The sequence below is a fragment of the Littorina saxatilis genome, linkage group LG15, assembly GCF_037325665.1.
Source record: "Littorina saxatilis isolate snail1 linkage group LG15, US_GU_Lsax_2.0, whole genome shotgun sequence".
Taxonomy (NCBI): domain Eukaryota; kingdom Metazoa; phylum Mollusca; class Gastropoda; order Littorinimorpha; family Littorinidae; genus Littorina; species Littorina saxatilis.
The window spans coordinates 15,755,017-15,779,743 of record NC_090259.1 but is presented as its reverse complement, the minus strand read 5'-3'; the positions used below and the strand labels follow the sequence as shown (position 1 = coordinate 15,779,743).

Sequence of the window (24,727 nt, the reverse complement as noted above, 5' to 3'; positions counted from 1 at the left end):
AATATATGAAAAGTTAGCTTCTCTCAAAAACAAACAAAAGCAAAAGACATTGACCTTTACTTGATACTAAAAGAAAAGGTTAGATTAGCTTTGAAAATATTCCCTCAACGTATGCAGTATGTGTTTTGATGTAACAAATTTGTAACGAATATTTTCAGACGGTTTGCCCATTGGACCAGACCGAGGCGGCCTGGAGAAACTGATGCAGCTTTGTATCAACAAGGCGGAAAGGTGAGGCCTTGCTTTTTACCATCCTTATCTCAAAATACTTTTGCCACTTTCCCTCTCCATGGAAATTCTGCTTATAGAATGATCCTCTTTTGAAATGTGATCAGAATATAGCAAACGCATAGATCGCAGGCAATGTCTGATGCTTAGCAAAATCAGGCAAAACTTAAAAATAAAGTATTAGGGGGAGGGTGATGTACTTTCTTGACTGTTGTTTTAGTGTTTGGTGAGTGAAAAGACTACTTTCCTGGTCTGTCGGAAAGCTAAAATAGTTGCCACGAAAATGAATAACAAGGACTATTTGGTTACCTCCCTTGCACCATAACTTGAAGAGCAGCGGGGATGCCTTCTGTTATGGTCATCAGCATTTCGCTACTTTTTCATTTTGTTAGGAGGTCTTCTCTGAGGTGTAATTCTTTTAGGCCGCTGTGTTTTTGTGTTCATCACAGCAGTGACATTAATTTTGCTTGTTGGCAGGCCAAAGAAGTACAGAATACTGCCCAAGAATATGTATATCCCTGCCTCTGAGGGAGACTTGGAAAAGGTCTTCTACATGCTTGGTGAGTGACCTTTTTGTCTTTATTGGTATAACTTTAACATTAAAACAAGAACAAGCAAACAAACAACTTATAAAGATGTGTACTTTCTGAAGGAGACCAGCCATCCATAAGGTGTGATTTGACTCTTTTTTTGTTGAATGACAACCTGGATTGATAGCATAATTTAATTTTTGATGTAAATTTGGTGTAAACAGGTATGTTGTGCACACAGAAGGAAATCCATAAGGTGTGATTTGACTCTTTTTTTGTTGAATGACAACCTGGATTGATAGCATAATTTAATTTTTGATGTAAATTTGGTGTAAACAGGACTGTTGTGCACACAGAAGGAATTGATACCTTTCATATGAATGTGAAGCAATCTATAAAGTTCATTCGCTCTGTTGGTCAATATTTTTTTTCTGCAGACCTTGTCTCCAAAGCGGGAATCTAAGGACAAGCAATTTCTTCCTTTCTGATTTTGAGTGCAAAGGGTCTGTTCAGTAAATTCAACGCCAGATCTATTCTGGGATGTACAACAGGCTTTTTTGGTGTGAGAAGCATGTGCTGGTGGAACATTCATCTCTGATCAAATCTTCACTGAAACACTGATAGCATTAGCTGTTAGGTTACCTCCCTTACACCATAGCTTTGAAGAGCAGCAGGGATTGCTTCTGCTACTACGGTCATTTACTTGTTTGGTTTTACATGGTCTTCTCTTCTCTGAAGAAGCTCAAACCAGTCTTTCAGTTACATCCAGGCTTATGGAGTCTGTATACAAATTATTTTAATAAGACATAGACCGAATTTGATTTGAGAATTACTTTTTGTCAAAACTTCTGCTAAAGTTAATTTGTGGCAATAAGAATAAACCGTCACTCCCAGGTTTTTTTTAAAGGAAGCTGAAGAATGTTGAAATCTTAAGAACACTGTTTTTGATTTTGCTTTGTAGTGGGAAAATTATGGATACTATGGGGTATAAGCTCTCAGGATTTTGTACAATTTCATAATCTCATAAATACTTTCAGAGGGATGGCCAAATCTCAAAGTTTTAACTCGCCAGCCGAGCATGTAACTTGAAGAAAGTCACTAGCCCGCCAGAAATGTTGCTGGCCCGGTACATACCACACAACAAATAACAACAAACACCGGTGACACGCACAGGGGCCTCGTTTTTGTTTCACTAGAACATGACGATGATTTTGCAGATGACAGAAGTTACTGCATCTGCAGTGTTTATATTTAAAACTCGATAGTACAACCAGAAGTTTAACATTTGACCAGAATTTTCACTTGCCAGCCGGGCTTTTTCTACTAGCTAGGCGGTTTCTACTAGCCCGGCGGATTTTTTTAACTTGGCCATGGCGATCGGGCAGACGATTTGGCCATCCCTGCTTTCATGCATTCCGATATTGAGTTTACTGTCTGTTTCAGTTGATGGCATGGACCCCAATCAGATCTGTGAGGAAGAAGACAATCAGACAGTGCTCCATGGCGCCATCTACTCTGGCAACCTTGCCCTTGTCTACCTCTTGGTGCAGGTCAGTCATGGATGACCTCCCTTATAGTCTTGGGTGTCATGAGTGTCAGCGTGCATGAACAACTTTTTGTGGCTAATTGGATTTTGCATTGTGTTTGACGGTAAAGGGCTTGTTTGAAAAGACAAAGTCTGACTCCATCGAAGACATTTGGATTTCTGGCAGGGAGATAGATCATTCGTTAGTGTACTGGCTTTAAAACCAGGCATTCGGTAGTGTACTGGCTTTGAAACCAGTTTGTTACCATGAAGTCTCAACATGCACAGTAGTTACTCTTGAAAGAAAATGGATAACAAATAATAAATTAAAAAATTGCATAACAGAAGAAAGATTGCATTGATGTTAATTGTGTTATGTGGTAGTTCAATCTCTGTGTTTGTGTTTTAGGCGGGCGCCTGTCTTCACACTCCAGACAAGACCCTGAAAACACCACTGATGTGTGCCGCGGAGTACGGATATCTTGGCATCCTCAAAATGCTCAGCAAGGCGGGAGCACGCTTGGACGATCGGGTGAGATTTTGTTTCTTCGTGGGGGAACAGTTGGCTGTTTGCGGCAGAATACACATTACAGGTTGATGCTATTGTTTGACGGGTTTGAAATAGTAAGCTGTAGGAATGTGTGTAGGCTTTCGTCTTTTGTTTATCTCAGTTTCTTTGTCTATCAGATTTTTTTCTCCGTTTTTTAATCTTCCTTCAGGTCCTGCATGATGGTTAAGGTCAAGCTGAGAGATTTTTTACGCAAAATTAAGAAAAAGCGAAAAAACCCAGGATAAGGATAAATTTATCAACAACAAAAAGAGAAAAATTAGGGTTGGTAGGCAGGTATTATTTCCTCTCACTCTCTCAAATCTGAACATCTGTAGTTTAATTTTTCATGAGATAGTGGGACTCTTTCCAGTTAGCCTCTTGTAAGAAAGGTAACTGTTTTCGAAAGAAATATGAATTATGGCCAAAGATCCAGGCGAGAAGAGTGTTAAAGTGAGGTGGCAATGATGGACAATTGTGCATGGCTTTACAGGGGGAGGATCACATGACGTGTCTTCACTACGCAGCAAAGGCCGGCCACCTGGACATCATTCAGTACATTCTGGAAAGACGCACTATTGATGTCAATTCAACAGTAAGTTCTGGGTGCGGTTGCAGAGCTGATTCAAGAAAAATCTGCTGATGTGTTATTATTGAGGTTGAAGATTATTCTCTGTGGTTGTTGTGAAGCAGGTGATTGCTAGGTTGTTAAAGTTATTTTTTAATATTTTTGTGTGGCTGAAAGGTGTTTTTAGATAAGGTTCCAAAATGAATTATTTTTCCTGTGCAGGAATCCTTATACACACAGATACGTGCATACATGAACTCACTCACTCCCTCCCTCCCTTTATTCACACACTGAGCCTTCAGAGTAAGCAGAGCCATTTGTGTATAAGCTACCAATTCCCATGTTACTGAGATGTTTGTCTTCAGTAAACTTTCTGCAGATTACATCAAATTAAACACTAATTGCCTATTCCAAAAGCATTTTTGGAGATTACGAACTGAACAATATGAGGTACGATTTGCCAAGAATAGGTCATAAATCTCAGTTTCTTCATTTTAGATTCTAAGTACAAAAGAAGGCTTGCGAGAATGAGCTAATGATTGATACCTGAAAATAAGCAGCCCTGTCCTTTCACTAAAGTGGCAATAATGGTCCTTGTCGACTTTTGCTACCAACCGGAAAAAGAAGAAGAAGGATTTATGAAGTCTGTAGATAGATGTCTGACGATTTGACATGTGACTTGGTATGTAGGAGGATGTTGATTGGATGGTGTTGTGGTTGCAGGACGAGGGTGGCTGGACCCCCATTATGTGGGCCACGGAATCCCAGCTGGTGGACGTCGTCAACTTCCTGGTGTCAAGGGGAGGTGACCCAAGCAAAAAGGACAACGTAAGTTTCTTTTCCACAGCTTGTTTCACTTCTGGCTTTTAACAAATTAAATTCTCATTGTGCACAGGGAGCTGGTCATTTTGTGTATGTGACTAAGTGGAGGGAGACCATGTAAAAGTAGGACCAGATCTCCTCCAACAAACACCACACAGCCCGGTAGCTCAGATGGTAGAGCACTGGACTTGTGATCGGAAGGTCGCAGGTTCGGATTCGGGCCGGGACGGACACGGGTCAACTTTATGTGCAGACCCAGAAGCCATGTCCCACCCCCGTGTCATCACAATGGCACGTAAAAGACCTTGGTCATTCTGCCATAAGTGCAGGTGGCTGAATACACCTAAACACGCAGACACCTGGGTAGCGCGACTCCGTTGCTGCTTGCTTTCCACTGGGAGGAAGCGACCCGAATTTCCCAGCGATGGGACAATAAAGTAATGAAAATGAAAATGAAATGAAACTCTATGTGTTTTGCAGGAGGAGAACACAGCCTTGCACTGGGCAGCGTTTGCGGGCAGTCTGGAAATCACAGAGCTGTTTCTGGATCTTGGCTGCGAGCTGGACACTCCCAACGAACATGGTGATAGGCCTCTGTAAGTTAGTTGTCTCACTGTATGGAGGAAGTTTTGCGCCTAATGTTTTTTATGCTGGCTAAGGACAAACAGACGACAAGGATTCAAGCAACATAAAAGTAAGGCATAACAAAGGTTAGGCGTTTCTGACCACATTTGTGACACCGGCACGGTTGGCCTAGTGGTAAGGCGTCCGCCCCGTGATCGGGAGGTCGTGGGTTCGAACCCCGGCCGGGTCTTACCTAAGACTTTAAAATTGTAGTGGCTGCTCCGCCTGGCGTCTGGCATTATGGGGGTAGTGCTAGGACTGGTTGGTCCGGTGTCAGAATAATGTGACTGGGTGAGACATGAAGCCTGTGCTGCGACTTCTGTCTTGTGTGTGGCGCACGTTATATGTCAAAGCAGCACCGCCCTGATATGGCCCTTCGTGGTCGGCTGGGCGTTAAGCAAACAAAACACAAAAAAAACACATTTGTGACACTTATCCCAGCGAAGCTGGAGGTATCCCACGAACGCTATACTGTAATCGACTTGAGAAATTTTCATACCGATAATACATGATAAAGAAGGATTCTTTGTGCCTGGCTACGGGCTACAGATGAAGATGGAAGTTCACCAAAAATTGGGACCATACTAACATAAAGACGGTGGGTGCAATAGGCGCCCCCATTTTTTTTAGCAAACGCCACCCAAGGCCGCTTTGGACGGGTAGAAATTCCGTAGTTTCCAAGTCTATGGATAAAGCTCGCGTAAGAAGATTACGTCACGGTCAAAAGTCTTTGACGTCAATTAATGCATCATGACGTCATGCCTCCCTGTAGTCTTTTTCTCTCGCGGTGTGTGTGTGTGTGTGTGTGTGTGTGTGTGTGTGTGTGTGTGTGTGTGTGTTCATTTTGTGCACATGTGTTAGTGTTACTGTCTGTGTGTGTGTGCCGGTGTGCGCGCGTGCATGGGTCTGTACTCGTGTGTGTGTGTAAGAAAGAGAGGGAGGGAGGCACGGGGAGAGAGAGTGTGTGTTTGAATGTGTGTGTGTGTATGTGTGTGTGTGTGACTGAGTGTGTATATGTGTTTGTTTGTAAAGGTGTGTGTGTCTGTCTGTCTATGTGCGTATTTGTTTGTTTGCTTAACGCCCAGCCGACCACGAAGGGCCATATCAGGGCGGTGCTGCTTTGACATATTACGTGCGCCACACAGAAGACAGAAGTCACAGCACAGGCTTCATGTCTCACCCAGTCACATTATTCTGACACCGGACCAACCAGTCCTAGCACTAACCCCATAATGCCAGACGCCAGGCGGAGCAACCACTAGATTGCCAATTTTAAGGTCTTAGGTATGACCCAGCCGGGGTTCGAACCCACGACCTCCCGATCACGGGGCGGACGCCTTACCACTAGGTCAACCGTGCCGGTCTATGTGCGTATGACTATGAGTGTGTTTTTTGTGTATGAGATTTGTGTGAGTCAATGTGTGTGTGTGTGTGTGTGTGTGTGTGTGTGCGTGCGTGCGTGCGTGCGTGCGTGTGTACATGTACATGTGTGTGTGTCTGTATAAAAGAGAAAGAGAGAGAGAGTGGTTGGGTGTGTGTATGTTGTGTGCGTAAGTGTGTGTATGTGTGTTTGTAAAAGGTGTGTATGTCCGTCTGTCTATATGTGCGTATGGGGGTGTGTTTTGTGTGTATGAAGTGTGTGTGAGAGAGTGAGTGCGTGTGAGTGAGTGTGTACGTGTGTAACTTGGGGTGTGTGTGTGTGTGTGTTTGAGAGTTAGAGAGAGAAAGAGAGAGGTTTGTCTTTTGCTGGGGTATGCAGTGCCTTGGCGTTGCACTTCTACTTAATTTATTAACATAAACATAGCTTTCATGAAAATTGTGCCCACCAAAACATTATTTTCATGGCAATTTCATAAAAGAAAAAAACTTTTAGGTAAGACCTACTTGATACAAAGTAGTCATTAATCTGTAAAAGTGACTGCAAGATTCCAAAAGTTACTCCCCTTTTTATTTGGGACTGCAAACGCCATACCACAGCCAGACTATCCTTGACTGCAAAACCAGCTACCAGGCTAGCCTTTGAGCAATTGAGGAAGTTTTGCGGTAAATGTTGCATATGTCTTTATTGTCATGCAAGACCAAATAGTTCTGTCATATTTTTAGAGTTTTGTTACTTTGACAGAGTTATTTGGGCAGATCTTCAATATGATTAGTTGGAGATTACATGCTTGAGTTCATCATATGCTGTAAAGACTTTCCTTAACCATTTACTGTATCTTGATTTATCACAAGAAATTCACTTTATGATAAATGTTAATGTGAGACTAATTCTCTTGTAAATATTGTCATAATCAGAACACACTTTTAGTTTGCAGAATGACTTATTTTGCACACGCATGTTGATTTCACTCTTTGGACTTTTTTGTTTGCAGGCACATTGCAGCCAGACAGGATCACTACGAAGTGGTTGTGTAAGTATTTATTTTCATGTGTTGTTTTCGTAAGTCAAGTGCTTTCCTATTGTGTTTGTGTTACACTAAATACTTGTGATTGAACAGCTTAGTTTTTTCTGTGTTTTGTAAGTTACATAGTTGTTTTGTTAAACAAAATATCTGTCAAAGTCCATATGCATTTTGCTTGTTATCATTCTATGTATGTTTTTTTGGTGTGAAACGATTTTATACAGCAAAAGTTAATACAGGTAAAACTCGCTTAAACCAAAATATTTGTCCATGACTGTTATTTCTGTTGACAAGTATATGCCAACAACTGATTACTTTGCTTTCCTGTCTTGTAAATGGAACTTTTGTTTTGTCACTCATTAACCAAGAACCTACATTTAATTATTTTTTTGGTCCTGTGTTGTTTCAGTATTCTGCTTGCGAGAGGAGCCAATGTTGACTTGAGAAATAATAAAGATGAGACACCCGTGCAGGTTTGTACCGCTCTCTCCGTCTTTCTTTCTGTCGCCCTCTCATTACCTACTCTGTACCTGGCTGTCTCTCTTCTTGTCTTCTGTCAATCAGTCAGATTTCTTAAAGGCATATTAACTCGATGAATATACACGCTAATTGCTTTACCAACAGCTGGAGACATGCTAAATTAAGTTCCCTGCAAAATATTGTGGTCTAGGACCCCTTAAATGTTGAGATATTTGAATTTTTATTTTGATCTAGATCGTCCTATTTATAGATTTGCCAACAGAGGGAACGTTGACGCAAGGGAAATAACTCCGCGTCTTTGTTGACATCCTCACTTTTTCAGAGGCTAGAACAAGCTGTAATGCATGTATATGGTCCGCGCATTGCGACATATCGTCATTATATGGCCTTATGATGCATTTGACATCGATTGTGGGCAAACTACACTTTGTAAACACGGGAGCGCGTACATATGCCTTTAAGTTTGTATGGGTGTGTGTGTCAGTGTGTGCGTGTGTGTGCGCGTGTGCATGCTTGGGTGTGTGTGTGTGTGTGCCCTTCTCCCTTTGTCCCCCCTCATCCTTTCTAGCTGTCTTTGGTCATGTTTCTGACACCGTTCTTCCCATCCCTCGGTCTCTCTTTGTATGCACTGTTTTCATTTGCTCTTCTATACCAATGATTATTCTGTGCCAATTTTGATCATTTGTATTCAATTAAGACGGGCGCAGTGGCGTGGCGGTAAGACATCGGCCTCCTAATCGGGAGGTCGTGAGTTCGAATCCCTGTCGCTGTCGCCTGGTGGGTTAAGAGTGGAGATTTTTCCGATCTCCCAGGTCAACTTATGTGCAGACCTGCTAGTAACTTAACCCCCTTCGTGTGTACAGGCAAGCACAAGACCAAGTGCGCACGGAAAAGATCCTGTAATCCATGTCAGAGTTCGGTGGGTTATAGAAACACGAAAATACTCAGCATGCCTCCTCCGAAATTGGCGTATGCTGCTGGAATGGCGGGGTAAAAACGGTCATACACGTAAAAATCCACTCGTGCTAAAAACATGAGTGAACGTGGGAGTCTAAGCCCATGAACGAAGAAGAAGAAGTATTGAATGACATAATACTTGATTGATTGCAGAGCTGCCATGACCACAACGGCCAGGTGTGCATGGCCCTCAAGGTCAACAAACAGCTGAGGAGTTTTGCCGCTAGACACACACGCCCTGAAAAACTTGTGCACAGGTTGGTACAGTCTGAAAACTCTATGTATACTGTGGAACCCCCCTTTTAACTCATTGTCTCCCAGGTACGTATCTGTACCCACTCATATGGCTCTATCTGACCAGGTACGGATACAGCAGACTTCCACTAACTCGCGGTCCACTAAATCGCGAATTCTGCTGTATCGCGGAAACCTCTTGGACCCCGAAAAAAACAGGACCTACCTTAAAAAAAAAATTTTTTTTTTTTTTTTTTTACAAAATTAGTCACGTAAAGGCCAAAAAATAGTACAGATCATAAATTTTTTTTCTATCATAACCATGCTATCTCTCTCTGGGTCCGATGGCCTTTCATCATGCAGTAAATTGTCATTTCATCTTATCAGTCTCTCTCTCTTTTTCTCCCTCAGTCTCTCCAAATAGTGTTCTACGTGTGTGTGTGTTTTCAGGTTGTGTACATTAGGGGTTGATCGAGACCTGCGAACAAAAGAAAAACAAACCTTTCACGCGCACGTGCCCCACTCAGTCAAGAACTTTCATGCCACGATCGGTATCGTCAAATTGGCCACGTGCCTATAGAGGTTAAGTGTCTGACCAGTCAGTATGGCCAGTCAGGCGTGCAGTTGAACACTCGAGTCCAGCTAATTGCGATCTCTGCTAGACGGTCCGGGTGGCCACAGGCGCCAATCAAGTGCTTAAACTGCGCCTCAGTCTTCTGCAATGTAGTCCGGCATGCAATTTAACACTCGAGTCCCGCTAATCGCGATCTCAGCTAGACGCCCCGGATTTTCTACAGGCGCCATGAAGTGCTTCAGCTTCTTGCGTTATAGCAGGTGGCAGAAAAAGCAAACAATCAAAGAAGAAATCTACATGCTTTCTGCCAAAGACAAAACGCGTGTCATCAACTCAGACTCACACAAAGCAAAACAAAACAAAAAAAGCTTATCCATGTAACTGACACAATCATCTAAAAACGTAAATGTCAACCAATGATTTTGATCCACCAATCATTCTGATCTAACTATCGTTGGTGCGTGCGTGCGTGCGTGTTGATAAAGTAACAAGTGCGCGTTTCCAAACGAAATAAAATAATGTGGTAATTCACCATGGCTTGCGTTCTGTTCATTGTCAGTTAGTGTGTGTGTGTGCAGCAGTGAGTCGCAATACGCGTACAGTGTACGTCTGTGTCTGTCTGTGTCTGATTAACTAGTAAGTTTGTGACGACGTATGAGTGGGAGAAAAAAGAAAAGAAATCGTCATCTGCTGATAAAAGAAAACGTGTCATCGCAGTTAATCTTTTGAGAACTTAGTTGCCAACAGAAGCGTCACACTTGCGAGAAACGCAGTAATACATACGCATGAACATTGTAGCACAACCACATGCCAGGCGTGCACGCGCACACACACACACACGCACGCACATACACACATGCACTCACACGCCAACGTGACGCTCACAGGCTTTTTGTGACCAACAAGGGAAATAACCGCGTTTTTCTCTGACTCAGAAGAGAACGCGGTTTCTTCCCTTTAACCCCTTCACTGCCACAGTATAACAGCATTTTGGTATTGCTGTGTGCCAGGGCAAAATTTCGCTTTCTTCGGTAGGTTCACTAATCTGTTCACTGCTCGATCATTTATTGAGATATCTCTTAGATCTTTGGCATCTGTTTTGCTTATACCCTTGGCTATTATAGGATGACATGATCATTGGACTTTGTTTCTGATTGTTATAGTAAAAATTGATATAATGACCATTTTGGTCAAAAATTACAGTTTCCGGACTTACACACACACACACATTGCAGCACGTAAAACCACACAAAACACTGCTAAAACTGGTGTCAAACATCAGGTACTCACATTACAGCCCATAAAAGTATTCTTCTGTGTGGTAATCCATAAATCACTTCTTGTAGAGCTTCCAGAACACTGTATCGCTTGAAAACAGGTCTACGAGTTGAGGTCCGACTTTCGGCCGCCGGCTGAATGCTATAGTCAGTTCTACATTTCAAACACAGTTTTCAACACGTGGTAGTAACTTATCCGAACGGTCTATGGGAAAGAACTGTGTTTAGAACCCCTACAAGTACTTGGACAGTGGTTACCTCCCATTTACTTTTCAGAAATGTCGTGAAATGTTGTTGACACAAATCCCACGTATGAGATACGGTTATGGGCGTATGACAAACCGAAAATGACCACGTATTACATACGGGGTGGGCAGTGAAGGGGTTAATTGGACCCAAACTGCATCGCGAATCGGATATATCGCGATCAAAAATATTTGGACCCCAAAGACCGCGAGTTAGTGGAAGTCTGCTGTATATATCCATACACACATAGTCACTACATTGCATCTGCTCTCATTCGGCACATATTCGCATTATGCTCAGACTGTTAGCTTCAGTCGCTCCCTGTAACGTCGATCTAACGCCTGCATTCCAGCATGTTGATACAGAATTTCTACACAGTTACTACAATTCTCAGTCTCGGCTAAAAAAACAAAACTTGGTCGACATAGGTGGGGTACAAAGTGTTAAAGACCAGCACAAATCTGAGGAAATCGGGTCTTGAAAAGAAGGGAGTGGGCGGGGATGTAGCTCAGTTGTAGCTCAGTCGGGGCGGGGATGTAGCTCAGTCGGGGCGGGGATGTAGCTCAGTCGGTAGCGCGCTGGATTTGTATCCAGTTGGCCGCTGTCAGCGTGAGTTCGTCCCCACGTTCGGCGAGAGATTTATTTCTCAGAGTCAACTTTGTGTGCAGACTCTCCTCGGTGTCCGAACACCCCCCGTGTGTACACGCAAGCACAAGACCAAGTGCGCACAAAAAAAGATCCTGTAATCCATGTCAGAGTTCGGTGGGTTATAGAAACACGAAAATACCCAGCATGCTTCCTTCGAAAACGGCGTATGGCTGCCTAAATGGCGGGGTAAAAAACGGTCATACACGTAAAATTCCACTCGTGCAAAAAACACGAGTGTCCATGGGAGTTTCAGCCCACGAACGCAGAAGAAGAAGAAGAAGAAAAAAGAAGGGAGTCTTAAAATGTGGGTTATTTACAGAGGTTATGAAAAACAAATCTTAACAAGAGGCGAAGCCTTCAAGGCTCACGTAAGAAATCGACAAACAGTAACACAAACTCATTCACTCCGTCACACATACACACATACACACACACACACACAGTAAGCATAGGTGACACTGTGCAAGAAAGCGAGACACTAGATCTAGATCTGTCTGTCTGCATGTCGCCAACTTACAGGGACACGACTGCCAACTAGTCTTGGCCCGCTCAAAATAACAATGACCGAGACTTTCAGTAATTCCTTCGCGTGACGTCTAATTCTCTTACGTCATAATGTGACGTCTTCAAATGACGAAATGTTAAAGTTTCTACCACAGACATACACACGCACGCACATACGCACGCACAGACAGACAAAGTTACGATCGCATAGGCTACACTTACGTGAGTCAAAAACAGGGTCTTACAAAGGAGGGAACTTTTGAATTGAAGGCTTTAAGAGGAGGGTTCCACTGTAGTAGAAATACAGGAGGAAAGTGTAGGTGTGGTTTGTTATGGAATTTGTGGTAAAGACGGCTAGGCCGAGGAATGTTGTTCTCAGCAGGGATTTTGTTTCACTGGTTCTGTAGTTTTCATTTGGTAAAACGGCAACACTTTTTAAATTGCCAAAACACTTGCCATAATTTCAGCAGATTTACTGGACTTTTTTTTTTACCCTGATTGGAATAGGTGCCAGCAAAGACGGCCCAAATCTGAAAGAGTTATTATTTATTTCATATTAGCTCTGTGAGCACATGTAGAGATACACCTGTGCAAAATATTTGGTTGTGTAGCTCATTTCTCTCCGGCTTTTAAAGCAAAGGTTGAAGTAGCACTGTGGTGACTTTATTTTTCAATGACCTTTTGTCCAGACTATGGGATTTCATTTCAGCCATATCTTTTATTGAGCCTTTTGTGATTTGACCATGTCAGTGTGTGTGTAATTGATGTATTTTAATGTTATTGTGTGTATACTCAGCCACAATGTAATTTCTCCTTTGAAGTTATAAAGTATTGTATTTGTTGTATTGTATTGTATAGTATTGTAGTACAGGGTGACCCCAAAAAAAGAGTACCCAAACAAAACGTCATAAATTGAACAAACATAAAGCAATCTTCATGAAATGTATTTACACACACAAGTAGCCTCTGCATGATTTGCACAGAAAATTTTAGCATTCTAGCTCGTCTTTCAGGAAAGTTATGCTCATTCTACAGAACATGCTCCAAATGGCCTCCGCGCCGCTGCAGGCAAACTTGAACTCGCCGCGCAAAGTTATCAATCACCCGCACACACTCCTGTTGCGAGATTCCGCGAATGGTTGTTGTGATGGCTCTCTTGAGTTCTGTGATTGTCTGTGGGTTGTTCCTGTAGACGTTGTCTTTCAGGAACCCCCAAAGATAGAAATCTGGGGGATTTAAATCCGGGGGAGGCCATTTGGAGCATGTTCTGTAGAATGAGCATAACTTTCCTGAAAGACAAGCTAGAACGCTAAAATTTTCTGTGCAAATCATGCAGAGGCTACTTGTGTGTGTAAATAAATTTTATGAAGATTGCTTTATTTTTGTTCCATTTATGACGTTTTGTTTGGGTACTCTTTTTTGGGGGTCATCCTTTATATGGTATTGTATTTGTATGCTATGGTATTGTAATGGTATTGTATTGTATGATATGGTGTGGTATAGTATAGTATGATATGGTATTGTATTGTATCGTATTGTATTGTATTGTATGTGTTGCAGGGACGTGTCGCTGGGGCGAGAGAAGAACCCCATCGCATGTGTGAACGCAGTGGACGACGAGCCGCACCCCACGGACTACCTGTACGTGGACCACAACGTGGAGACTCAGGACCTGCACATCAACAACGTCATCACCAGCCTGCAGGTACACAGACCTGTTTACCTGTATTATTTTGGAGTAATTTATTACAATTTTTTTCGGATTTTTGGGAAAAAATACTCCATTTGAGTCCCAGACTACGATTTTAAAATGTGCTTCAAATTAGGTTTGTGTTGGCGTTTGTTACTATTTTGGTCATCAGATTACTATATTTTGACTTGATCATTACTCTTGTCACCCCCCGCGGGTTAGGGGGAGTCCCATATTGGTTGGGACGAGAAAGAATTTACCCGATGCTAACCAGCATGTCGTAAGAGGCGACTAACAGGTTCTGTTTCTCCTTTTACCCTTGTTAAGTGTTTCTTGTATAGAATATAGTCAATGTTTGTAAAGATTTTAGTCAAGCAGTATGTAAGAAATGTTACGTCCTTTGTACTGGAAACTTGCATTCTCCCAGTAGGGTCATATATTGTACTACGTTGCAAGCCCCTGGAGCAATTTTTTTGATTAGTGCTTATGTGAACAAGAAACAATTAACAAGTGGCTCTATCCCATCTCCCCCCTCTCCCCTATCCCATCTCCCCCCTTCCCCCGTCGCGATATAACCTTGAATGGTTGAAAACGACGTTAAACACCAAATAAAGAAAGAAAGATTACTCTTGTCAAGCTTTGGGGTAAACAGGTTTGGGTAGAGGGGTGAAATATGGCTGTGTTTCAAGGCAGTGGTAGACTTGGTGGTACAGTCCAAGTCTGTCTATAACAACCATCCAAGGGATGTAAGTGTAACGTTTTGTTTTGTTTTTTGATTCATCCAAGGGACCAACCAAAAGTGGTCTTTACAGACAGGTGGTCACTATGAAAAGGTGAATTATATTAACAAAACACCTAATCGGGGATTCTTTGGGGTGGTCATTGTTGGCAGGTTGTTATCAAGAGGTGGTCGCCAGGACAGGTTAGATAGACTGTAGAAGGATTTTGTAGGGAAATATGGTCCAGATTTTAGAAGGGACTGAAATATCGGAGAGGATTTTGTTTTTGCTGACACATTTTATATTTTATTTTTGCTGCCTTAGGGATTATATCGTGTTGATTTGATTCTTGTTTTTACCACAAGCTGATAGGCCTGCTGTTGGTTTGATTGGCGCGTGAACATGCCAACCCGTGCTTATACCAAAATGATTCGGGACAGCTCAGAAAACTTTAACAACCTTAAATTTTGCCTCATGCCTTGAAGCAGCATAAGAGGTTGAAGAGGTATCACAGAGTGATTTTCGAAGACTTTGATCATGACTTTTGTTCGAGTTGATTATAAACTATTTCCTTTTCAGAAACATTTTTCGAAGAAGGTGTTTTAAAGAATTCTTGATTATAGACGCCTGTCTAATGTGTATTTTTCAGAGCTGCCGCTGTAAGGATGATTGTTCCTCCGTGTACTGTGTGTGCTCTCGCAGCAGTGTCAAGTGTTGGTTCGACAAGGTGAGGTCACTTTCACATCTTTGGAATCTTTGGAATTTGGGTTCAAAGAAAGGTTTTATTCATTGTAGTTGAAAACAATCATTGCGCAAAACTATAGAGAAAGGGAACACAGACCTGTTTTCCCATACGATTTTGCCTTATTTTGTACGCAAAGTTGCCAAGAATACGACCAATACGCTTGGAGAGAAAAAAATATGACGAACGTAAAACAAATCAAGTTTGATCGTGATCACTAAATAGACTTCCTCCGAAAACGGCGTATATCTGCCTAAATGGCGGGGTAAAAAACGGTCATACACGTAAAATTCCACTCGTGCAAAAAACACGAGTGTACGTGGGAGTTTTAGCCCACGAACGCAGAAGAAGAAGAAGACTAAATAGACGAAGGAGAAGAAGAAATCGAAAGTAGGTTGCCAAACCTGTTGTCGCGATAAGCCCAGTGGATACAATCCAGCTTTGTCGATTGGTCAATGTGTGAGACGTGACATGACGAGATTGTATCTGCTGCCATTGTTGTCGTCGACTCAAGAACGTTGAAGCGAAGCGAAAAGCAGTGAAACACCCGAAAGTTACACTTCTGGAAACGGACAATGTTATTGCTGCCCTTGAAGCAATAGCTCATTAACGTTTCTTGTGAGTTGCAAAATACGCTCAATATTTTGAAAATACGCTGTATCTTGGTGAAAAGTACACCAAAGTCAAAGTGTGGGTAAACAGGTCTGGGAACACGCCGACAGAAATGCTCATGAACATGTTCTATAGATGTACAATATTTACAGTCACAATGGCAATGCAGTAATAGACCATACAATCGACACTTCAGGAATATGAGCATTATTTGGACTATTCACGGGTGAGTCAGAGTTGGGGATGAGGTGCAGAGGTAGGGAGGCTCACGCTCTCCGCGGCCCCGGCAGTCAAGCAGAGAGTGCAAAGAGCTGTTTTCAACTCAAAATTGTGCTTATTTGAATTTTTATTAAAAAAAAATAAAGTATGAATGCTCTTGAGTATAGTCATCTTAGTACACTCATCTAAGTTTGATGTGAAAAAAATGTGTTTACATAGTTGTATTTGGATGTGTAAAATGCCACAAAGCGTCGCGCGCCTGCGTCGGACTTTCGCACTGGCTGGCTGTGCAGCGATTTCGCCTCAAGCCACGGCTTTGTTCTAAATCGGTCCCGAAACAACCCTGTTTTTGGTTGGTTCGGCCTTGCAAACTATAAAGAATTCACCAATGAAACTTGGCGGAAGTAAAGATCTCCTCTCTGTTTACGTCATATCAAGCGCAGAACCAATGGGTAACACTGTAGTATGGGAAGCACTGTAACACATCACACACGAACCATTTTCAAACGAAGAGGTCACAGTCGTTCCATTCATTGATCGAAGTTCATCGCATCGCGTATGATCGTCAACATCTTGAATTTTCTTGTGCAAAAGTTTCTCATTTGTAATCGAAGCGTTTTTTTATGCCGAGCGTTTTTAAGACGAGAATTTGAGCGTCGAATCGCACTCCTGACAAAGCCGAGTGGAGACTGAGTTGCTGTGTTCCACGCTGCAGAATGTGTTATGGCGGGCGAGTCAACTAACTGCTGTGGGGGCGTCGATTGGGTATGTAATTTGATCTGAACTGTTTCTCTGTCGAAATGTGCATTAGTTTTAAATGAAAATCAAATTATAACTAAGTTCTAGTGAAATCTAAACAACGAAGTGACTGTGGTAAGATGAACAAAGTTAAAAAACAAAGGAATACTGTACTCACCAATACAAGAACGGGACAAGACGGTACGAATTTTCGCTTATGGAAGCTTCATCAGGAAAAACAAGAACACAAAAGACAACAAAAAGCAGACGCAACACGGAACGAACAAGGTTTGAAAGAAAATGGAGGGGAAACACGCAAAAAAGGGAAGGAACTCTAGGAACGGAAATGAATGAAAGGGGAGAGAAGTGGTTGGATGATGATCGGCATACTAGACTAAAAGTGATACACATTCATAAAAGGGGGGGGGGGGGGGGGGGGGGGGGGGGTGGGGACAGAGGAAAAAAAATAAAAATAAAATAAAATAAAAATTAAAAAAAAAATTAAAAAAAAAAAAGAGGGAGGGGGGGGGGGAAACAAACGTACGCACGCATGCACACGCACACATACACACACACACACACACACACAACCAAACACATGTGTGCGTGTGCGTGCGTACGTTTGTTTCCCCCCCCCCTCCCCCCTTTTTTTAAAATTTTTAATTTTTTTTTAATTTTTTTAAATTTTTTTTTAATTTTTATTTTTTATTTTTTTTTTAATTTCCTCTGTCCCCCCCCCCCCCCCCCCCCCCCCCCTTTTATGAATGTGTATCACTTTTAGTCGAGTATGCCTGTGCCCATGACATCATCCAACCACTTCTCTCCCCTTTCATTCATTTCCGTTCCTAGAGTTCCTTCCCTTTTTTGCGTGTTTCCCCTCCATTTTCTTTCAAACCTTGTTCGTTCCGTGTTGCGTCTGCTTTTTGTTGTCTTTTGTGTTCTTGTTTTTCCTGATGAAGCTTCCATAAGCGAAAATTCGTACCGTCTTGTCCCGTTCTTGTATTGGTGAGTACAGTATTCCTTTGTTTTTTAACTAAGTTCTAGTGTTTCAAGCTATCGAAAGTTAAATTGTGTTTGTAAATCGGCTTAGATACAACATATTCGATTTTGATGTGGAGATCATCATCCCCGGTATTTGGGCGATACCACTGTCGGACAATCCCTGAGGTTTCGATGATCGAGCTGTGTTTTGTTTTTGAGTCACTTGAGAAAAAGTGACTCTATGTAATCGGTCAGTGTTAGTCTGTCCGGCCGGCCGTCCGGCCGGCCGTCCGTAGACACCACCTTAACGTTGGACTTTTCTCGGAAACTATCAAAGCGATCGGGCTCATATTTTGTTTAGTCGTGACCTCCAATGACCTCTACACTTTAACGATGGTTTCGTTGACCTTTGACCTTTTTCAAGGTCACAGGTCAGCGTCAAAGGAAAAATTAGACATTTTATATCTTTGACAAAGTTCATCGGATGTGATTGAAACTTTGTAGGATTATTCTTTACATCAAAGTATTTACATCTGTAGCCTTTTACGAACGTTATCAGAAAAACAAGGGAGATAACTAGCCTTTTCTGTTCGGCAACACACAACTTAACGTTGGGCTTTTCTCGGAAACTATAAAAGTGACCGGGCTCAAATTTTATGTGAACGTGACTCATTGTGTTGTGAATAGCAATTTCTTCCTGTCCATCTGATGCCTCATATAATATTCAGAACTGCGAAAGTGACTCGATCGAGCGTTTGCTCTTCTTGTTTAAAGTAAGCTCAAAGTAAACGCATCCTGAATCTCATTAAACACAAGATTGATGAGATATTTACAATAAATCTGTAATTTTGATCTTTTCTTCTGGATGGTAACAAATTATAATAGATCAGAGTGACACTTCAGGAATGAAACGTGGCCGTAAGTGCGACTGAATGACAGACAAGTAAGACAAAATCTGAATTTTCAGTTTGTCTGTGGCAAAGTGCCTTAACCCTTTCGCTGCCAATCAAAACTTACTTATGTGCATTCCTGATTGCCAAGGAATTTTGGAGTTCGGGGTGTAATAATTCACAAAAAATTCTAGCTCCAAACTGGCAGTAGGTAGGTAAGTTAAACCTATGTTATGTTTAAAGGAAATTGAACCAAGAATCTGTTTTTAGTGTCTAAACATGGAAATAATAATTCGTTTGGCTGGCTTATAATGATGTTCAAATATGAACTTTTGAAAAATCAGTCCGGCGCATCTTTTGGTGCCTGTGGATCAAACACAGGTGGCTAGCTGTTTTGTTTGCTCGAAGAAAGGATCATAATCACTGTCATCTACCTGTTTCCAACGAATCGTCCGAAAGAAGATCTCCCCCTTCCCCTGTCGGTATCCATAATCGTTTGCACCGCCTGTAGTGTCAGTCCGGCTTTGTTTTTCCCTACTACGGCCCAATCGACTGTCACCGTTAGCCATTTTGACGAGTCGAGCCTTCTCTCCCCTTCCCTGCTGCCAAGGCCGAAAATAGCCTTCAGACGCAAAACTGCGTCACCATTTATGTTTATTCATGAGAATGAGGTATCCTACCAAGCCATTGGCTGGTATTTGTGTGTCAGCAGTGACGTAGCATTTCTGGAAAATTCCTGAACTAAGCTCACGTAGGCGCTGCGGCTGCACTGGCACATGACGGGTATACCCGTCAGAAGGCAGTCATGGGGTTAACAGGAGAAATGCATACATACTATTGTGCCAGTTTTGTTTGCTGAATATGAATCATGATGACTGGAGCTCTCAGCTGATTTAAATTGTTGTTACTATTGGTGAATTTGTAAATCAAGGATCAACTCCTGTTCTTTTTGGAATACTACCATATATCTTTTCACTGTAGTATGTGAATTATTTACAAAGAAAGACAAAATGTTTTGTTTCCATTAATATTTTGTAGGCTTGAATATTTTGGTTGTTTTATGTTTTTTGTTCTTTTGTTTTTCAGATTGTTTGCATCCCTGATCAGAAGGCTGTTGGACCCAAGTTTTCACTTGTATCTGGAACTTTTCTTCTCAGCGGCTGCTTGACAACGGAATCGGGACCACTGGGGAAGGATGCTGGCACACTGCGAGACATCACGAATGGGGACTTCATCTCTCTCATGGTCTCGGCTGAGAATGTGGAGAAGTGTGGCAAGGTTACTCTTCCGGACGACTCCTGTCTTAGTCGCTACTTCGAAGTTCTTCACTTCTGGCTGATGAAGTTCACCACGCAGGCGTTCAACTCCAGGTCTCCACCTTCCGTGCAAGCAAAGTGTGGGCGTGTGAGAAAGGATTACTTCAAGCTCGTGAGCAAGTACAACTGTCGACCGACTGAAAAGAACTGCTCGACCTTGTTTGACTTTCTGTGCCGGGCCTTTTAGTGTGGAAACTTGACGTCTCTTCAAAATGCAGCAGTGATAGTGTGTGCTCTGAACAAGATGGAATAGTGACTGTTCCAGAGAAGACAGCCCCTACAGCCACTCCTGCTCCCTGTGTTTCTCCCCAAATGTCAGTTGTCATAATGCCACTTATGACTTTTTGTGCGCTGTGATTAAGCTGCACATACTGTATGTTATTGAAAGTTCTAATGTACTTCATGATGGAGGTGTTATCCTTCTGTGATTTGAAAACAAAAGATATGCAGTGGTTGTGCTGCTAAATTGAGTTGACAGATCCGCCGATTTTGTTTAAAGACTTATTTGGTTACTTTATTCTTTTAGTTTGGTCCATATAACAAATAGTCTTCTTGTGACTTGCCATTGGTGTCTCTGCTTTGAACAATTCTTTTTTTAAATGGTTTTTGGACGAATTTTTATGTGATGTAATATTTACTTTTTCCTTATTCTAACTAAAATTGACATTTTTTCCATCAAATCTGATTGAATATGGTTTAACTATCAAGAGCATCTAATTTCCTTTAATTTGATATATTATAAGTTTATATTAAGTGAATAAATTATGTTAGAGTGAAGATCTGCATATCTGAGAAATAAGAGTATTCATATGATGTCGGCCATTTTTTTATTTGGCTAAATTGACTTCATTAACTATTTTTTTTTGCAAGTAAATTCTATATACATGCATTTTAACATTCAATAAATACAATTATTAAAACAGTTGATGAAAAATAGCATTTTGTGTGTTTAGTGCTCTGCACAAGTTTTTCTAAGGTGGTCTGGGGTTGGTGTGATGGACATTTCCCCTGACTTTGGTGCTTCATAGCTAAATTTCCTATAAAGCTACATCCCTAAAAATGTTGGATCCCATAGAAAATATATTAAGCATATCTACACAATTTCAGAAGATTAAAGACATAACTCTTTGATTTATGAATTGCCAAAGTTGGGGGAAAACATTAAAAAATGAAAATGGCCGCCGGGCCTCCCTAGCAGAGGAGAAGTGTACACAATGTGAAGTAATTGGAATCAACTTTCTGTACCTGGAAGTCGATAACGAATGTTAAGTGTTTTTGTTTAACATAATGATTTGCTTTCAGTTTCTCTAGTGTAGAAGTCTGTGGCAATCGTTTGTTCACCTGGAACAAGTCAGGCCCAAGAAGTATACTGACAAAAGTCTAAGCACCTTGAAATGAAAGGTGTTAAAAAAAACACCCTGTAGTCTTCTTCTTCTGTATTCATGGGCTGAAACTACCATTTCAGCGGAAGCGTGTAGTCAACATTTTTGTATTGTTGTTGCAGTTTGGTCGCTTGGTGGAGGATTTCAATGTGTTAGACCCCCCTCTCATCTTTGAGTGCAACCGTGCATGTCGCTGTTGGGTCAACTGTAACAACCGTGTCGTGCAGAATGGCATCACGTAAGCTGTGCCTCTCTCTCTCAAGGGTTTTCTGTGTGATATTTCATTGTGTGATATTTCATTTGTCGCATAGGTTGACTGCAATTCACGAAAGTGCAGTGTTAATGAAGCTTGTAAGAGGAATGAATGAACATTTCTAGTAAAACAAAAAATGTTACTTGTTCATTGGATTATTTCATGGAAAGATTTTTTAAATGTACAGCTGCCTTATGCATTGTATATTTATATTATTTGTGTATTTACTTGTTTTTGTTTCGTCTTCTGGTAATATTTTCTTTTCTTTGTGCAATGTAGGAATTCTTTAGCACAGATTATAGTGGCAATAATCAATGGTTCAGTGTCATTGCAGCTTTCTCTCTGTGTTGTTGTAAGAACAGTTTGTAGCTGTAATAAGTTAATGTTGAAATGATATCTCTCACATTCTGAGAGGGGTGATATCACATGAGAGTGATAGTGTGGGATTGTCGCTTAGTGATCATAGATTTAGTGTTGAATACTTTCTCAGTTTGTTGTTGGAAGAACAGTTTGTAGCTGTAAAATACACAGATCAGTTAATGTGAGAGTGTGGGATTTTTGCTTTGTGATGATACTGGCTACTTTCTCAGTTTGTTGTTGCAAGAATAGCTTGTTGATAATTGTAGGCAGGTTACTAAATGTGTGAATAAGGAGTGTTGTAATGTGCGACAGGGTGAGGATGCAGGTGTTCAAAACCCACGGACGTGGCTTTGGTGTTCGCAGCCTCATGGACATTCCCAAAGGAACCTTCATCTGCGAGTAAGTGACGCAAGTGGCTTGCTTATCATTTGGTTGTGTTCTACTTTACCTTGCATTTTGTGCAATATTTGAGTTTCTCGTTCAGTGTGTTCTTATTATTCTCAATATATGATGCTTGGAAATAACTCTTGTAGGGTTTGCATGGGTTGTGAAAAAGTGAATACTCTTGCTTTTAGTGAGTCAAGCTTTCCCACAGGACGTAGGCCAGTCACTTGGAGGGGTGCATGTGAAACACTTGGACAAGGAGCACGGTGTAGAAAGCTTGCCTCACTAAAACCAAGGGTATTCACTCTTTCACAACCCATAAAAACCCGACAGTTATTTCCGGAATTTGTCTATTTCCACAACTTTTATCCAGCTGCATGATAGTATGATTCCAGCTAGATTTGTTTTTTGTGTTTATGCAGGGATGTTGTGAGGATTTGTTTTCTTTGTCAAATTGACCGAAATGGTCATATGGGTTTGGGCAATTCTGACACATTTTTCGGCAATTTGAAATAGGTTGAGGTGTTTGGCCGACTGTCGTGCCAAACGACATCCCTGCTATGAATTATATTGTTTGACTAACAGTGAGAATTTGTGTTGCTATAGGTACATTGGAGAGTTGATATCAGACTCCGAAGCAGATAGGCGAGAGGATGATTCCTACCTGTTCGATCTAGACAACAAGGTGAGTGTGTGTTTTCATTGTTCTTGGCTGAAAGAAAAAATATGTTGTTGACCTGCACAAGGCTGTTTGGTCTACATACCTCTTACACTAACAGACCTGTTTACCCTTACGATTTTGGCGTAATTTATTACGATTTTCTGCAAAAAATACGCCATTCCGCTATCCGTGTCAAGACTACGATTTTCATAAATAAAAAAATGAAGATAAAAATTTTTTTTTACATTTTTAATTTTTTTTTTTTATCAATTCACATGTTTGGCATTGTTTTTTTCAATGGCAAAATGAGGTGAAAAAGCACAGGACTGACCAGAGATCATGTCTGTCTGATGAGACGCTGGAGAGCCTTATTCTAGTAGTGAAGTCTCGCCCTCACTCATTCGGCAAGCGCAAGTACAGTAGAGAAGCGCTTGACACACTGAAAAAGGCCTACTACGAGCAAAAGAATTGAATCAGTGATGCATGTGCTTTTGATGTGATCTTCTTTGAAATTATGATGACTACAAAAACTGACTGATGTGTTTTGTTAGTAAATGATGGATATATGTGCATGATTGCGTTTCGCAGACACAGTTGTCATGTGCCGCGGCGTTGTAATTGGCGACGAATGCTGGATGATTACTATTTTTGTGCCAGGATTACTATTTTTGGGGCTGAGCATTACTCCAAAACACTTATGGGGGTAAACAGGTCTGCACTAACTACAATTAAGGGACAAATTGGTATCATTACTCAGTTGACAAAAGCAAAGCAACAGTAGTAGAAATAAGAAAGTTCAAGCTTGGTAAATTTTGGCTGAAAACACTGTTGTTATAAATTTCAAAGATTCAGTGACAGACTTCAGTCATTATCTTGAAGCTATACACATAGGTGGGACTGACAAATGTCATGAATCCTGAAGAATTTGAAGGGGGGGATCTGGGGGCCCCCAGACGCTGAAGGATTTGTATGATTAACAACTCAAAAAACCGTCACCGCGGACATTACACATTCGGATTTCCGGCATATACATGTCACTCCAAGATTTGTTCATGTATTTTTGTCGTCATGTCTGTATAACACACGCACATTTTTTTTTTAATCTCAAACAGGATGGAGACACATACTGTCTGGATGCTCGCAAGTATGGCAACGTTGCTCGCTTCATCAACCATCTGTGTGAGCCCAACCTAGTGCCGGTGAAGGTGTTTATCGAGCACCAGGACTTACGATTTCCTCGCATCTGTTTCTTCTCCTCCAGAGACATCAAGGCTTATGAGGAACTAGGGTGAGTTGTGTTAACCTTTTGTTTTTAGGCCTGTGCGCTATCTACCTGGTTCTTTTGTTTATTGTCTCTCATCTGTCTGGCTACTTATCAAACACTTTAGTGTCCCGACATTTTTATATTGTAGCTTTTGGAGATAGATTTGCATAGTGCTTGATGACATTTCTGAGATAAAGCATCTTCCAGATGTCAGGTTTATATCTAATGGTTTCTGTTTGTTGTATGGTTGTAAACATCCTTTTGCTAAAAGGGGGATAAGGGTTAAGGGACTTTAAAGTCTCTTTATGTTATGTTTTCTCTCTCTGTCTCTGTCTCTGTCTCTCTCTCTC

General features: G+C 41.4%; 1 protein-coding gene across 2 annotated transcripts in view; it reads left to right on the top strand.

The window, feature by feature from the left end:
* The window catches only part of LOC138948656 (uncharacterized), a 45,753-nt gene that overhangs the window by 18,362 nt on the left and 2,664 nt on the right, over positions 1 to 24,727 (top strand). For both annotated transcript variants that reach the window (XM_070320232.1, XM_070320231.1), the window contains exons 11-26: positions 159 to 231; positions 706 to 788; positions 2,202 to 2,308; positions 2,693 to 2,815; positions 3,324 to 3,425; positions 4,122 to 4,226; positions 4,701 to 4,816; positions 7,217 to 7,255; positions 7,656 to 7,719; positions 8,837 to 8,940; positions 13,727 to 13,871; positions 15,225 to 15,302; positions 21,578 to 21,693; positions 22,381 to 22,467; positions 23,059 to 23,137; positions 24,226 to 24,401. In XM_070320232.1, the coding sequence (XP_070176333.1) occupies positions 159 to 231; positions 706 to 788; positions 2,202 to 2,308; positions 2,693 to 2,815; positions 3,324 to 3,425; positions 4,122 to 4,226; positions 4,701 to 4,816; positions 7,217 to 7,255; positions 7,656 to 7,719; positions 8,837 to 8,940; positions 13,727 to 13,871; positions 15,225 to 15,302; positions 21,578 to 21,693; positions 22,381 to 22,467; positions 23,059 to 23,137; positions 24,226 to 24,401 (1,597 nt within the window). The remainder of the gene's footprint in view (positions 1 to 158; positions 232 to 705; positions 789 to 2,201; positions 2,309 to 2,692; positions 2,816 to 3,323; positions 3,426 to 4,121; positions 4,227 to 4,700; positions 4,817 to 7,216; positions 7,256 to 7,655; positions 7,720 to 8,836; positions 8,941 to 13,726; positions 13,872 to 15,224; positions 15,303 to 21,577; positions 21,694 to 22,380; positions 22,468 to 23,058; positions 23,138 to 24,225; positions 24,402 to 24,727) is intronic.